The sequence below is a fragment of the Hyperoodon ampullatus genome, assembly GCF_949752795.1.
Source record: "Hyperoodon ampullatus genome assembly, chromosome: X".
NCBI classification, from domain to species: domain Eukaryota; kingdom Metazoa; phylum Chordata; class Mammalia; order Artiodactyla; family Ziphiidae; genus Hyperoodon; species Hyperoodon ampullatus.
This window is the reverse complement of record NC_136913.1, coordinates 106605300-106618223: the sequence shown is the minus strand read 5'-3', so window position 1 is coordinate 106618223 and position 12924 is coordinate 106605300. Positions and strand designations below refer to the sequence as shown.

Below are 12924 nucleotides of genomic sequence, written 5' to 3'. Positions count from 1 at the left end.
TTCTAGTGCACTAACCTCTAAGTGTTTAATTTTTCCTAATTCTTCATCTCATCATTTTCAAGATATCGTCTGTATGGCCAGTGGAAGAATGAAACTTACAACAGTCATCCACTTTTAGTAAAAGTTAAAGCTCAAACAATAGACAGAGCCAAATATATCATGAAGTAAGTTTTAATTTATTTTTCTTCTTAATATCTGGATCTGATTTACTTTCTTTCAGCCAGCTCATGTCTGAGCCTCAGTTTTGAGGAAGCCCAGGAGTATTTGCTAATGGTGTAACTAATTATATACTACACATAGAGTGACTATCAGTTTTTGTGGGTTTTAGCTCATTTTGACTACCATGTTAGTTTTTGTAGTTGTCATGTTTGCACAGCTATAAAATCTAACAAAAATCCTCTTTAGGATGCATTATAGTATAGGATGAGGTTTTGTTTTTTTTTTAAAGGAGAGCATACTGTGTAGCCTTTGCTCAGTTTACATAATACATTCAGTGGCTTGTACAAGGTAGTCAAAGTTCTAGGAATTTCTGTTGAAAGTTATAATAAAGATTTCTTTTTTTCTTTTTGGAAGATCTAGTAGAATCATGCAGAACTATCTCCTTAGGGAGTCAACTTTTGAAAAATTTCTAGTTTTTTCATTTGTGTGCTTTATTTTCATGTCATTAAAAACATAAGAGTGATGTTAATCTATTGATACTTCCTGATAAACTGTTTGAAGTTTAATTATGAAAATTGTATACTTCAGATCAGTATTGGTTTAGATACTAATTACACTGCTGTATTGCAAGGGTTTTCAGCAAGGCTGTTGATTGTCATTTCTTTTACATTTGTGCAGTCGTATGGTTATTCTAATTAGAAGTAGTGCATTCACTAGTTTAACTAACAGTATGCAGTGACACTTTCTTTTTTTTTAAATAATAAATTTATTCATTTATTTATTTATGGCTGCGTTGGGTCTTCGTTGCTGTGCACGGGCTTTCTCTAGTTGCGGCAAGCGGGGGCTACTCTTCGTTGTGGTGCACGGGCTTCTCTTGTTGTGGAGCACAGGCTCTAGGCATGCGGGGTTCAGTATTTGTGGCTCACAGGCTCTAGAGCGCAGGGTCAGCAATTGTGGCGCACAGGCTTAGTTGCTCCGCGGCATGTGGAATCTTCCCAGACTAGGGCTCGAACCCATGTCCCCTGCATTGTCAGGCAGATTCTTAACCACTGTGCCACCAGGGAAGCCCCCAGTGATACTTTCTTTGCTGAATGATATTGTCGTAGGTCACAGTCTACCAGGGAAACAGGTGTGTGCACAATCACAGTCTGGTTTAATAGATGCTGTTATACAATATGTATAAAGTTCTATGGGATGATAGAGAGGAGAATGAATATTTCACCCCATGGAAGTTGGGGAAGGCATGGAAAGAGATGATATTAGAACTGGTCCTTCCAAAAGAGTTCCAGGCTTAAAAATTCCCCAAGTAGAGTTTCTAGCATAACAACAACTAATTTTTTTTTTTTTTTTTTGCGGTACGCGGGCCTCTCACTGTTGTGGCCTCTCCCGTTGCAGAGCACAGGCTCCGGACGCACAGGCTCAGCAGCCATGGCTCACAGACCTAGCCGCTCCGCGGCATGTGGGATCTTCCCAGACCGGGGCACGAACCCGTGTCCCCTGCATCAGCAGGTGGACTGTCAACCACTGCGCCACCAGGGAAGCCCAACAACTAATATCTTTGAAGCCATTACTATGTGTGGTGGGCGCTGAACTAAGTGCTTCATATGGATTATTTAATGATACATTAAATTTTTTTGATAAATTTATTTATTTATTTTTGGCTGTGTTGGGTCTTCGTTGCTGCACGCGGGCTTTCTCTAGTTGCGGCAAGCGGGGGCTATTCTTCATTGCAGTGCGGTGGCTTCTCTCGTCGTGGAGCATGGGCTCTAGGTGTGCGGGCTCAGTAGTTGTGGCTCACGGGCTCTAGAGCACAGGCTCAGTAGTTGTGGCGCACAGGCTTAGTTGCTCCGAGGCATGTGGGATCTTCCTGGACCAGGGATCGAACCCGTGTCCCCTGCATTGACAGGCGTATTCTCAACCACTGCGCCACCAGGGAAGCCCCGATACATTAAATATTGAATCTGTCTCTTCCACTCTCTACCGCCACTAACTTAGTTCTTTTATCTGGAGTGTTATAGTGCCTTGTATTATTCTCTTTCTTCAAAATCCTTTGGTGACTAAGCATTGCCTGCAGGTTATATATCAGACTTTATGGCTTGGTGATATAAGAGAACCTTCATGATCTGTCTCTTCCTATTTCCATCCTCATTTCCCGCCAATTCTACCTCTAGCTGTACTGAGCCCACTTATGTTTCCCTGAATGTGCTATGGTTTCCTTTTCCTTTGCATATATTTTTTGTTTCTTTTGTTTTTACAGGTTTTCCCTTACCTCTTTTTCCTCTCTCCATCTGGTGACCTCATCATTGGACAGTGGGCTCCAGTGTCACCTCTGTGAAGCCTTCCATTGCACATACCACCAAGCACAATTGATTGTTCTTTATTTGTGCTACCACTATCTCATATGCATATAAATACTATCATACCTCTTTTGTATATTGCTATGATTATTTTTCTTTTTAAAATTATCTAATTTTTTGATGATTTTATATATTCACATGGTTTAAATTGTAGTAGATATGAAAAGGTAGACAGTAAAAAGTCTCTCACCCTGTCCACTCAGTTCTCCCAAGGAAAAAAATAGTGGTCACTGTTTAGTTTCTTATTTATCATTCCGGCTATTTTTATGTATATGCAAGTGAATACAAATATATTATTCCCTCCCTTTTTATACTACTGATAGCATATAATAAGTACTGTCCTATAAGTTGCTCTATTTGTTTAAGAATATAAAAATTTTAAAAGTGGTTTTAAATCTACCTCCCCAACTGGACTGAGCTTGAGAGCAGGCGCTGTTACTCATCCTTGTATTCCTGGTGCTTAGTACTTTGCCTGTCACAGAAGACATTAATATGAATTAATGAATAAGTAAATTAATATAAATGTTTATCACAGAAGAATATGTGCAGAATTTTTAATGTACTTGGATTTTTGTTACATTTGTAAGCTCAACTGTTTCACCAGCCTTGAATAATATGATTTTGATATTGATTGAACTTTTTAAGTTGAGAATGGAATGTATTAATTTATTGCTTGGGAATTTCACAAGTTTTGATTACTGTTTAAAACATGAATTTGGTATAGGGCATCCAGTAATTCATGCCACAGATGTTCATTGATTGTGTTCCATATGCCAAGCACCATGGTTGCTTGAGAGGAGGACATAATCAAGAGAATATTCCTTTTTTTTTTTTTTTAATTAGTTTCTGCTTTATAACAAAGTGAATCAGTCATACATATACATCTGTTCCCACATCCCTTCCCTCATGCATCTCCCTCCCTCCCACCCTCCCCAAGAGAATATTCCTTTTATTTATTTATTTATTTTTGGTGTTGGGGGAGAGGAAGCAGAAGGGAGTGCGATAAAAAAATATGGAAAGGAAGGGTTGGCTTTGGCAAGTAGGAGGGCTTGCCTGAAATAGTAGGGTTAGAAGTAAGGGCAGGTGGTGGTAGAACTTTATTTGTGCTTCAAATAAAGCTTCAAAGTAGAACAGAGTATAACCAAAGTTTAAAACTGATGGGTCTCTCTTTTCCATGGGATAAAAAGAAACTGGGCCATGCAGAATGGGAAAGGGAAGCAGTTGTTGATGAAATAATTTTGATTGATGGATCAGTTTTGTCATAAGTTTCTTAAGATAATTATATCAAGTTTGTCACTTCCAGAATGGTCACATTCCTTGAATTGTCAACTAAATTCATTATTTGCTTCATTATATTTTCACTCTGGAAAGCTTCCTGTCACCTGTTAGTTTTTCAGGTTTCTAGATTTATTGTGTAGTAATTTCATCAGAAGAGTTTAAGATCCTGTGTAATAATTGTTTTGAATTTGTAAGCATTTCATAGATATAAATTTCCAAAATGTTAGTAAAAGAATACTGAGTAGAGGGAGAATTAAAGAGCAAGGACAAGAGTAGAATTGATTTTTCAAGAATTGTTTACTTTGAATATGAAAACCAGAGAACTTCTTGTATCAAGGAGTGCACCATTAGCTATTACTCTGTTAGGGTCACTGAGACAGATGGCATGAGGCATTTCAAAGTATTACACCAAATTTGATATCTTAATCCCTAAACTGATAATGAGCCCTTCTAAATCTAAAATAATTATTCTCTGTAAGAAGAGTTTTATGTACTTGTAGAGTACGTTAAGAGTTTTAATGCTTATTAGACTATTACTATAAAATGAACATGTGTATATTGTAAATGTTAAGCATTAATACAAAATTTTAATACCCTCTTGGAGAATGCCTAATTAGAATAGCCCAGGTCCTGTAGTAAAACATATGATGAGGGTGGTTGTTTACATGGATCCATTTTGGATATTTGGGAAATAAAATTTTTTTCATGATGTAACAAAGCTACCAACATTAAAAGGGAAATTACTTAAGATGATCCCTGCCACCTTTTTCTCCCCTTGTAGGCGTCTAACCAAGGAAAATGTGAAGCCTTCTGGAAGACAAATTGGGAAGTTGAGCCACAGCAATCCAACCATTTTGTTTGATTATGTATGTTCTGAGGTTAATACTATTTTCAGAGGTTTTTCTTTTTGTAGTCTTTAAATCAGCACAAGTGGAAATAGAATGATGTAGTTTAAAAATGTTTGATAGTTTTAGGGGACAAAAACTTTAGCAAATGAAACATTGTATGGTTATTCTAAAAACAAAATTTAGTATGTAATATATTTAACACATTGATCTACTTTTCTAATAATAAGTGACAGTGCTACTGTTATTAAACAGACTAACATTGTCTTGTGTACCACATTTTGAGTTATAAAAACATTAATAAAGTGATGCATTATTTGTTGATTTTAGTTTTTAGAAACATTTGAACAGCACTTCATTGTGATTCAGATGTAACACTTTCATGTTTAGAAAGAGACTTCTAAAACACATTTGACATAAGTCTAGCCTCTATAATTCCAAAATTCAAGTTTGGATGCCCTGGAATTATTTCCTAATTGGAACTTGTAGCCTAAGAAAATATTTTCTAAGGAAATGATAAAATAGTAGGTTTTATATAAATACACAATGGAAGGAAGCATTATTTCTTTTGAAAAATAAAAAAGTGTAGCCATTATTTAGTTAGCACAGTAAAAGTTCTCTTTTGATTAGTCAATGCCTCTTATTCTTTGTTGCTGTCTTCCAGATCTTGTCACAAATACAGAAGTATGATAACTTAATAACACCTGTAGTAGATTCATTGAAATACCTCACTTCATTGAATTATGACGTCTTGGCCTGTATCCTTTCAGGTGAAGTAATAACATAGATTTCACGTTTCATAGATCTTAGTGGTGAATGTTTTATTTTCATTGTAAGTTCCTTTAGCAACCATCTGAGGTTGATTCAGTTGGCTGATCGAAAGGTTGACCAGTTGGGAGTTTGTGTGTGTGTCTGTGTTGTATATTGGGAAAGACAATGTTAAGATTACTAAATATCTTTGATATAGTTAGAATCTACTTGCTGAAAGCTGGGAAAGAGGCTAAAAAAGAAAAGTTGGTACTACGGTGAGTGTATTTTTCCATAATTGGTAATAAATTGGAGCTAACAATTTATTTTCCAAGGGGTGGCTTTTTGTTGTTGTTTTAGCGGTCTTTGTTAGGGATGTGGTGACAAAATTTTTTCTTAATATATGAAAGATTGTATCATTGAAGCTTTAGCTAATCCAGAAAAGGAGAGAATGAAACATGACGACACAACCATCTCAAGCTGGCTTCAGAGTAAGTATTTTTATCTTTCCAAGGATGAAATTTCCATCTGTTGTCATTGCTATGCTATGTATTCTGTTACCTATGCTAAGAGCCTATTTGTCAAGTGCTCTTGACAATATCTAGCCACTCAGCTTGTTCTACAGAGGGTCCATGTCCTTGGCTGTGTAAGGAGATTCATATGGTACTTAATTCATTTTCTAACTCAAGAAGCCAGTATTGGCTGTGATAGCATTTGGGCAAGCATTACTGGGGAGATGGAAGTTCCCATCCATTCTATTATTTTAGAAGAACTAATCTTTTTTTTAAGTTTTTTTCTTGATGTGGACCAATTTTAAAGTCTTTATTGAATTTGTTACAATATTACTTCTGTTTTATGTTTTGGTTTTTTGGCTGTGAGGCATGTGGGCTCTTAGCTCTCCAACCAGGGATCGAACCTGCACCCCCTACATTTGACGGTGAAATCTTAACCAGTGGACTGCCAGGGAAGTCCCTAGAAGAATTAATCTTAAGGGAACTATTCTCCCTTCTCTCCTTTCCATCCTGAGGCTCCAGTCACCTTAAAAGAACAAAAACTTGGTTGTTTAACAAAAAGCCCTAGCCTTGTTTTTTTTCCTTGTACCTTTGATTTCTAGCAGCCAGTTACATTTTCTTTCAACCTGTTGTGTCTCTGATAGCTGAATCTTGCAGTAGTTCCCCATTGCTCTTTGAAGTCTGCAATCTGTAATAAATCATACAAGTAAGTTCTTTTGGAATCAGATCCTTTCTGTACTAGCCTCATCTTTTACCCCTCCCTAATATTCTAGGTTCCGTTAATGCTGAACTTCTTGCACTTTCCATGGCCTTTTGCACATGTTATTCCCTCTTCTTGGGGTACCCTTGGGGTACCCTTCTATGCCCACTCATCTCTTCCAACACATTTTCTACTTATTCATTAGATTTCAGCTTAGAGGTCACTTTCTTTGAAAAGCTTTCCTTGTTAACAACCCAAAAGTCAGAATAAGGTGCCCCTCTTCTGTACTTTTATGGAACTTTTTATTCATCATAGTTATTTTAGTTTAGTTTTCTATATCTCTCTGGACTGTAAGCTCCTTGAGGGCAGGACCTGTGTTTTGTCCATTGTCCTTTAGGTGCTCAGCAAATAATTCTTGAAAAGGCTGCAGATCACTTGACTTTACTGGGGTCTCCTCCTCTTTTTTTTTTTTTTTTAAAAAAAAGGCCACGCCGTGCTGCATGCAGGATCTTGGTTTCCTGACCAGGGATTGAACCCATGCCCCCTGCATTGGGCATGCCAAGTCTTAACAGTTGGATGGCCAGGGAAGTCCCTCCTCCTCTTGTCTTGAGTGGGGTTTTCTCCCTACTAATGTGATAAGGACTCTTGGCTAAAATTGGTCTTTTGATTGCTTCTTGGTCTGGCAATGTTTCCTTGCCCCTCCACAACTAGTGGCATGTTCCTAGATAAAATGAGATTTTTTTGTGTGACTCAAACATTTGAGGGGCAGGTGTTTTGTTGATCATTCAAGTTTACTGCATCATCTGCAAGATTTTGTTGTGGCCTAATTAACGTCAAGTTACGGAATCAGGCCGTATAAGTTTGAATCGCTGTTCTACCTCATACCAACTGTGTGTCCATGAGCAAGTTACGTGACCTGTCTGTTCAGAATTTCCCTCATCGATAGGTTTATACCTACCTGAGATGATTACTGCAAAGGTTAAATGAGATAATTACATAAAGAGCTTAATAGACTGCTTGGCATATGTATGGTCAATAAATATTAGCTGTTATTAATTATAAAATTCTGTTCAGTGGCATCAGCAATACAATTTTTCCCACCTCATTTTGTTTTGGAAATTCCGTTGAAATGACACTTAATATTGTGCTTTTTGTTTTATGAACTGTTTTTTAAAAAGCCCTATTCCTTTTTTATCTCATGTAGGTCTGGCTAGTTTCTGTGGTGCAGTTTTTCGTAAATATCCAATTGATCTTGCTGGTCTTCTTCAATATGTGGCTAATCAGCTAAAGGCAGGCAAAAGGTATTCATAGCAAATTATATGTAAATGAAATTCAATAATTAGAGTACTTCTACTGGTATTGGGATACTGACATTGCTATTATGTTGAAAAACTGTTTGTTGGTTGTAGGCTTAAGAAAATAATTGCTCACTTATTTATATGGAATTCTTTAATTAAAAGAAATAACTTAAAATATACAGAAAAAAATGTAATATTTGGCTATATGTGTAACTCATTAAAGAAACTAACTCATTTTGACTACCTGTTAGGCTTTTGAATAAATGGTTGATATGGTATATTATAAATCCTCTTATGGCAAAACACATTGCACTGTTGATTATGCTACTGGACAGTAATTGGCCTTTACATTGAACATTTGGTAGGAATGTGTTTATTTTGAGGGTATATATAGTATCTTTAAAACACAACTATTTTTTGAATTTAAACTTCAGAGATAGGTAACACTAATGCACCTTTTGGACATTGTTTTCTTTTCTTTATAAATACTGAGTTTCATTATTTTATTCTGGACCAATATCAGTGCTTAGAGTTTGAATTAGAATGTATATTAAACCCCATCAGCAATAGACTGACTAGACTCAAAGAACTGGAAATGGTTTTCAGAAGCTTTCTGCTAGAAAGCAAACAGAAATCTGTAAAGCTATCTGGTGCTCCAAACAAGTATTACCTAAGTAATTCTTGACAGATTATTTTGGTTTAGGGAAAGCTTAAAAAAAATTAGGTTTGGAATTTAATCCACATATATCACTTGCTTTATACTCATCTATTGGCCATTTGTATACATTTTACTCTTCTGTGTCTATATAGGCCAGGAAAACATCACATTACTTTTAAATCTCTAGTTCAGTTTTCTGTACTGTGATATAGTTTTTGTGACCATCTAATGAAAAGATTGTTTAAAGGAAAAACAAAATATTTCATTGGTACTTGTTGCATACTTATTTGCATGAGAGCCCTCTTGTTTTCAAAAACTATGTTTAGAGAAGCAAGGCAAGTTGAGAGAGTAAGCACTTAATAAGAATCTTAGAAAACTGTTCCTTTGTCTATTAACTTGTGTCTTGGGTATACCTAGCTTTACCTTTCTTTGGAAAAACATCTGTATTTGTTCTGTAGGAAAGAATGTTTTTCCTTATCTTCATTACTTAACAAATTAAGGAAGATCTTGGAAGTCATAAGGTGTTATTTCCATTGACAATCCTAAACTTTGAGAATTCAAATGAATAACTGTTGGCACAGTAATAAATAATGTGTAAGGCAGGCCACTAAACTGTCACCTTAGGCTCAAATATCACAACTTGGAATTTGCATTTCCTTCCTTTTTTCCTTTCTCCTCTCCCTCCCTCCATTCCTCCCAAGTGTGTGTGATTATTTAAAGAGATGGCTCTATACTATCAAAAAATATATATTGAGCATCCTGTACTGGAGGATAAAAAAAATGCTATGAAGGGCATTATTGGGTTGGCTGCTAAAAATGAAGTATGACCTGTATATTAGATAAAAGTATTGTATCAGTGTTAGGTTTACTAAAGTTGATAACTATTGCTGTGGTTATGTAAGAGAATAGCAATAGTCTTAGGAAACACATTAGCAATTTTAGGGCTAATTAGGAATTTTAGGTACCTCTAAAATGATGTTACTTACTAGATAAGTTACTCTCAAATAGTTCAAGAAAATTGTGAGAGAGAGAGAGTGTGTGTGTGTGTGTGTGTGTGTGAGAGAGAGAGAGAGAGAGAGAGAGAGAGAGAGAGAGAAGATGGGGGAGAGAGAGAGAAAACAGAAATGATAAAGTGAACGTTCACAATGTTAATAACAGGTGAAGTAGGGATAAAGGCTATGTGGGTGTGCTTTGTACTATTCTTATCTTTGTATCCTATCTGTAAGTTTGAAATTACTTCCAAGTAAAAAGTTAAACATATTACATGCCCCAAATATTTACATACAAATAATTTAGGGATTCTTAGTATATTAATTACAATTCATTTTTACTTTTATGTTTGAAGTTTCAACTATAGACTATTTCTTATTTTTCCTAAATAGTTTTGACCTGCTTATATTGAAAGAAGTGGTACAAAAAATGGCAGGAATAGAAATTACAGAAGAAATGACAATGGAGCAACTAGAGGCCATGACTGGTGGAGAGCAGCTAAAAGCTGAGGTGAGAATTGCTCTTTTTGTTTAGTGACTCAAAATTCAAAATGTATGCATGCTCCCTTTTAAAATCGCATCAAAAAAATAAAATACTTGGGAATAAACATCACCAAGGAGGTGAAAGACTTATAAGCTGAAAACTACAAAACATTAATAAAGGAAATTGAAGATGATTCAAAGAAATGGAAAGATATCCCATGCTCTTAGATTGGAAGAGTTAACATTGTTCAAATGGCCATGCTACCCAAAGCAATCTACAGATTGAATGCAATACCTATCAAATTACCCATGACATTTTTTACAGAACTAGAACAAATAATCCTAAAATTTATATGGAACCATAAAAGACCCAGAATTGCCAAAGCAATCCTGAGGAAAAAGAACAAAGCAGTAGGCATAACCCTCCCAGACTTCAGACAGTGTTACAAAGCTACAGTAATCAAAATGTACGCATGTTCATAATAAAGAATTTAAACAGCACATAAGTACATAAAGCTAAGTGTCAAAGCCATACATATTCTCCTCTTACAATCGCCCCCACCTCCCTTTTAAAAATTGCGATATACTAGTTATTTTAACCTTTTTAAAAAGCTGAAACAAAGTATAAAAGACAGTAAGTAATACATCTGGAGGGAAATAAATATCAAATCTTCTGTGGTCCTTGATACCCCAACGGGCATAAATCTGAGCATAGTTACTCTGTTGTTGACTCTGCCCCACACTGACTAAAGGATAATCCTTTATAAGGGACTGCATGGTAGAAAGTGGAAAATATGTAGAAGTTTAAAGACAGTTGACAGTTATCTTTAAGCCAGTGACTAAAGCCAGTGGCAGTAATAGTGTCAGTAAAATAAATTTGTAAAGAGAGGGAAGGAATGTAGAGTGTGTGGGTTTGTTATCTTCAGGATTGTAACCAAACCCTTTCTGTGTTTTTTCTTCAAATCAGATGCCATGTGTTATGTACTGGTACACTGGTAAAGTTATGTCTTCTCTTTTGCAGGGTGGTTACTTTGGCCAGATAAGAAACACTAAAAAATCCTCCCAGAGATTAAAGGATGCACTATTAGACCATGATCTTGCTCTTCCTCTCTGTTTGCTTATGGCTCAGCAGAGGAATGGGGTAATCTTTCAGGAAGGTGGAGAGAAACATTTGAAACTTGTGGGAAAGCTCTATGATCAGGCAAGTTAAAGTGGCCTTTGTGTTTCTGTGGGTCTTTAAATCTTGATAGTGGAAAATATAGAATGTGATACAATTTGAAAAATGTCGTTTTGCACATCATATATATATATCATATGATATATATTATATACAGCATATAATATGTAATTATATAATTATATATATATAATAGACATTCTGGAAATTGGGACTCTTTCTGTGCAAATTATGATATTTAAGAGATGGATCTAGGGGATATAATCATATGTATAAGGTTTTCAGTTAAGTAGATAACTTCAAGTTGTTTGCTCTCATCTTTTCTGATCTCTGGAAATCTGGAATTTCAGCCACAACAAAGTAGATATGATCTTCATTTATAAAATATATTTTAAAATATTAAGCACCAAAACCTATGGTTAGCCTACAAAATGTGTTTAACTATCACCAACTATATTACAAGGAAATAAAAAACATCACGCATATTTTATAAAGTTTTCGACTTTTAAGGGCCAAGAAAATTGACTTGCACATACATAAAATTGTTCTATGTGATTTAGATAAATATATTCTGCTACTAAAAGTGGTGAACAGTAGCTTGGAACTTGAGACCTTGGTTGACTATTAAAGTCTTAGATTAGTCAACTTTTCAGGACTTGGGTATCTCTTTTGTAATACGATTATATGATTAAGTTTGTAGATTGTCTCCAGAGTTCTTTCAAGTAGTAAAATTTGAATTGTTAATCAAAATATTGTTGAAATATATCTTAGTCATTTTGGAAAATGTTATGTTGGTTTAGTAAAATGGTAGCACATTTGTGTTTTTTGTCTTATTTTTTAAATTTAGTGTCATGATACCCTGGTACAGTTTGGTGGGTTTTTAGCATCTAATCTAAGCACAGAAGATTATATAAAGCGAGTGCCTTCAATTGATGTGCTCTGTAATGAATTTCACACACCCCATGATGCAGCATTTTTCCTGTCTAGGCCAATGTATGCACACCATATTTCGGTAAGTATAAGTATCTTTGCTGCCATTCAGGAGTGATTCCACATTACTACTTAACTGTTTTATTTGTAAATGCATTTTAATTTGACATAGATATAGATTATGAGAGAGTTGCTCTTTTGTTAATACTCAGCTCTGCTCAGTGGGCAATGAAAATATCCCCTTTAAAAAGTAAGTCTTACTAGTTCTATAATTTTACTGTTACTACACCACCAGTTGTCCAAGTTGATGTCTTATGGGCCCTCTAGAACTATAGTTCTCCACCATTAGTGCAGCTCATCAGGGAATTATTAGAGAATCACCAAGGAAGCATCTTAAAAACTCAACCCCATGTCCATAAATTCTAATTTAGTAAGTTGAATGGTACCTGGGGATTTTTGTTTTGTTTTTGTTTTTTTAACAAGCACTAGATGATTCTGATGCAGGCGAATGTGGTACGTCATTCTGAGAAACACTCCTCTTGAATACAGAAAATCCTGTTTCCTCAGTGACAGTATCACTGTCAGATAGTTGACTTGCTATTACACATACTGCCTTGAAAGAAATAAAGACTGACAGACTTAACCACGCCCAAACATTCTAAATACTCTTGCACTCTCTGTTGCGTAACTTCTAGGAAAGGTATATTCACGGCTCTTGTTTTATTTCTCTCCACCTAAATGAAACAACTGAAAACAAACAACAACAAAAAGCAAACTAGAGCCCTCCCAAG

General features: G+C 35.6%; 1 protein-coding gene across 1 annotated transcript in view; it reads left to right on the top strand.

The window, feature by feature from the left end:
- Window positions 1-12924, top strand: part of THOC2 (THO complex subunit 2) — a gene marked incomplete at its 5' end in the record, with an annotated part of 111685 nt that overhangs the window by 66311 nt on the left and 32450 nt on the right. The window contains 8 exons of the mRNA XM_079727044.1: window positions 63-164; window positions 4576-4660; window positions 5304-5397; window positions 5797-5877; window positions 7803-7899; window positions 9937-10054; window positions 11048-11227; window positions 12051-12215. Of these exons, the coding sequence (XP_079583170.1) occupies window positions 63-164; window positions 4576-4660; window positions 5304-5397; window positions 5797-5877; window positions 7803-7899; window positions 9937-10054; window positions 11048-11227; window positions 12051-12215 (922 nt within the window). The remainder of the gene's footprint in view (window positions 1-62; window positions 165-4575; window positions 4661-5303; window positions 5398-5796; window positions 5878-7802; window positions 7900-9936; window positions 10055-11047; window positions 11228-12050; window positions 12216-12924) is intronic.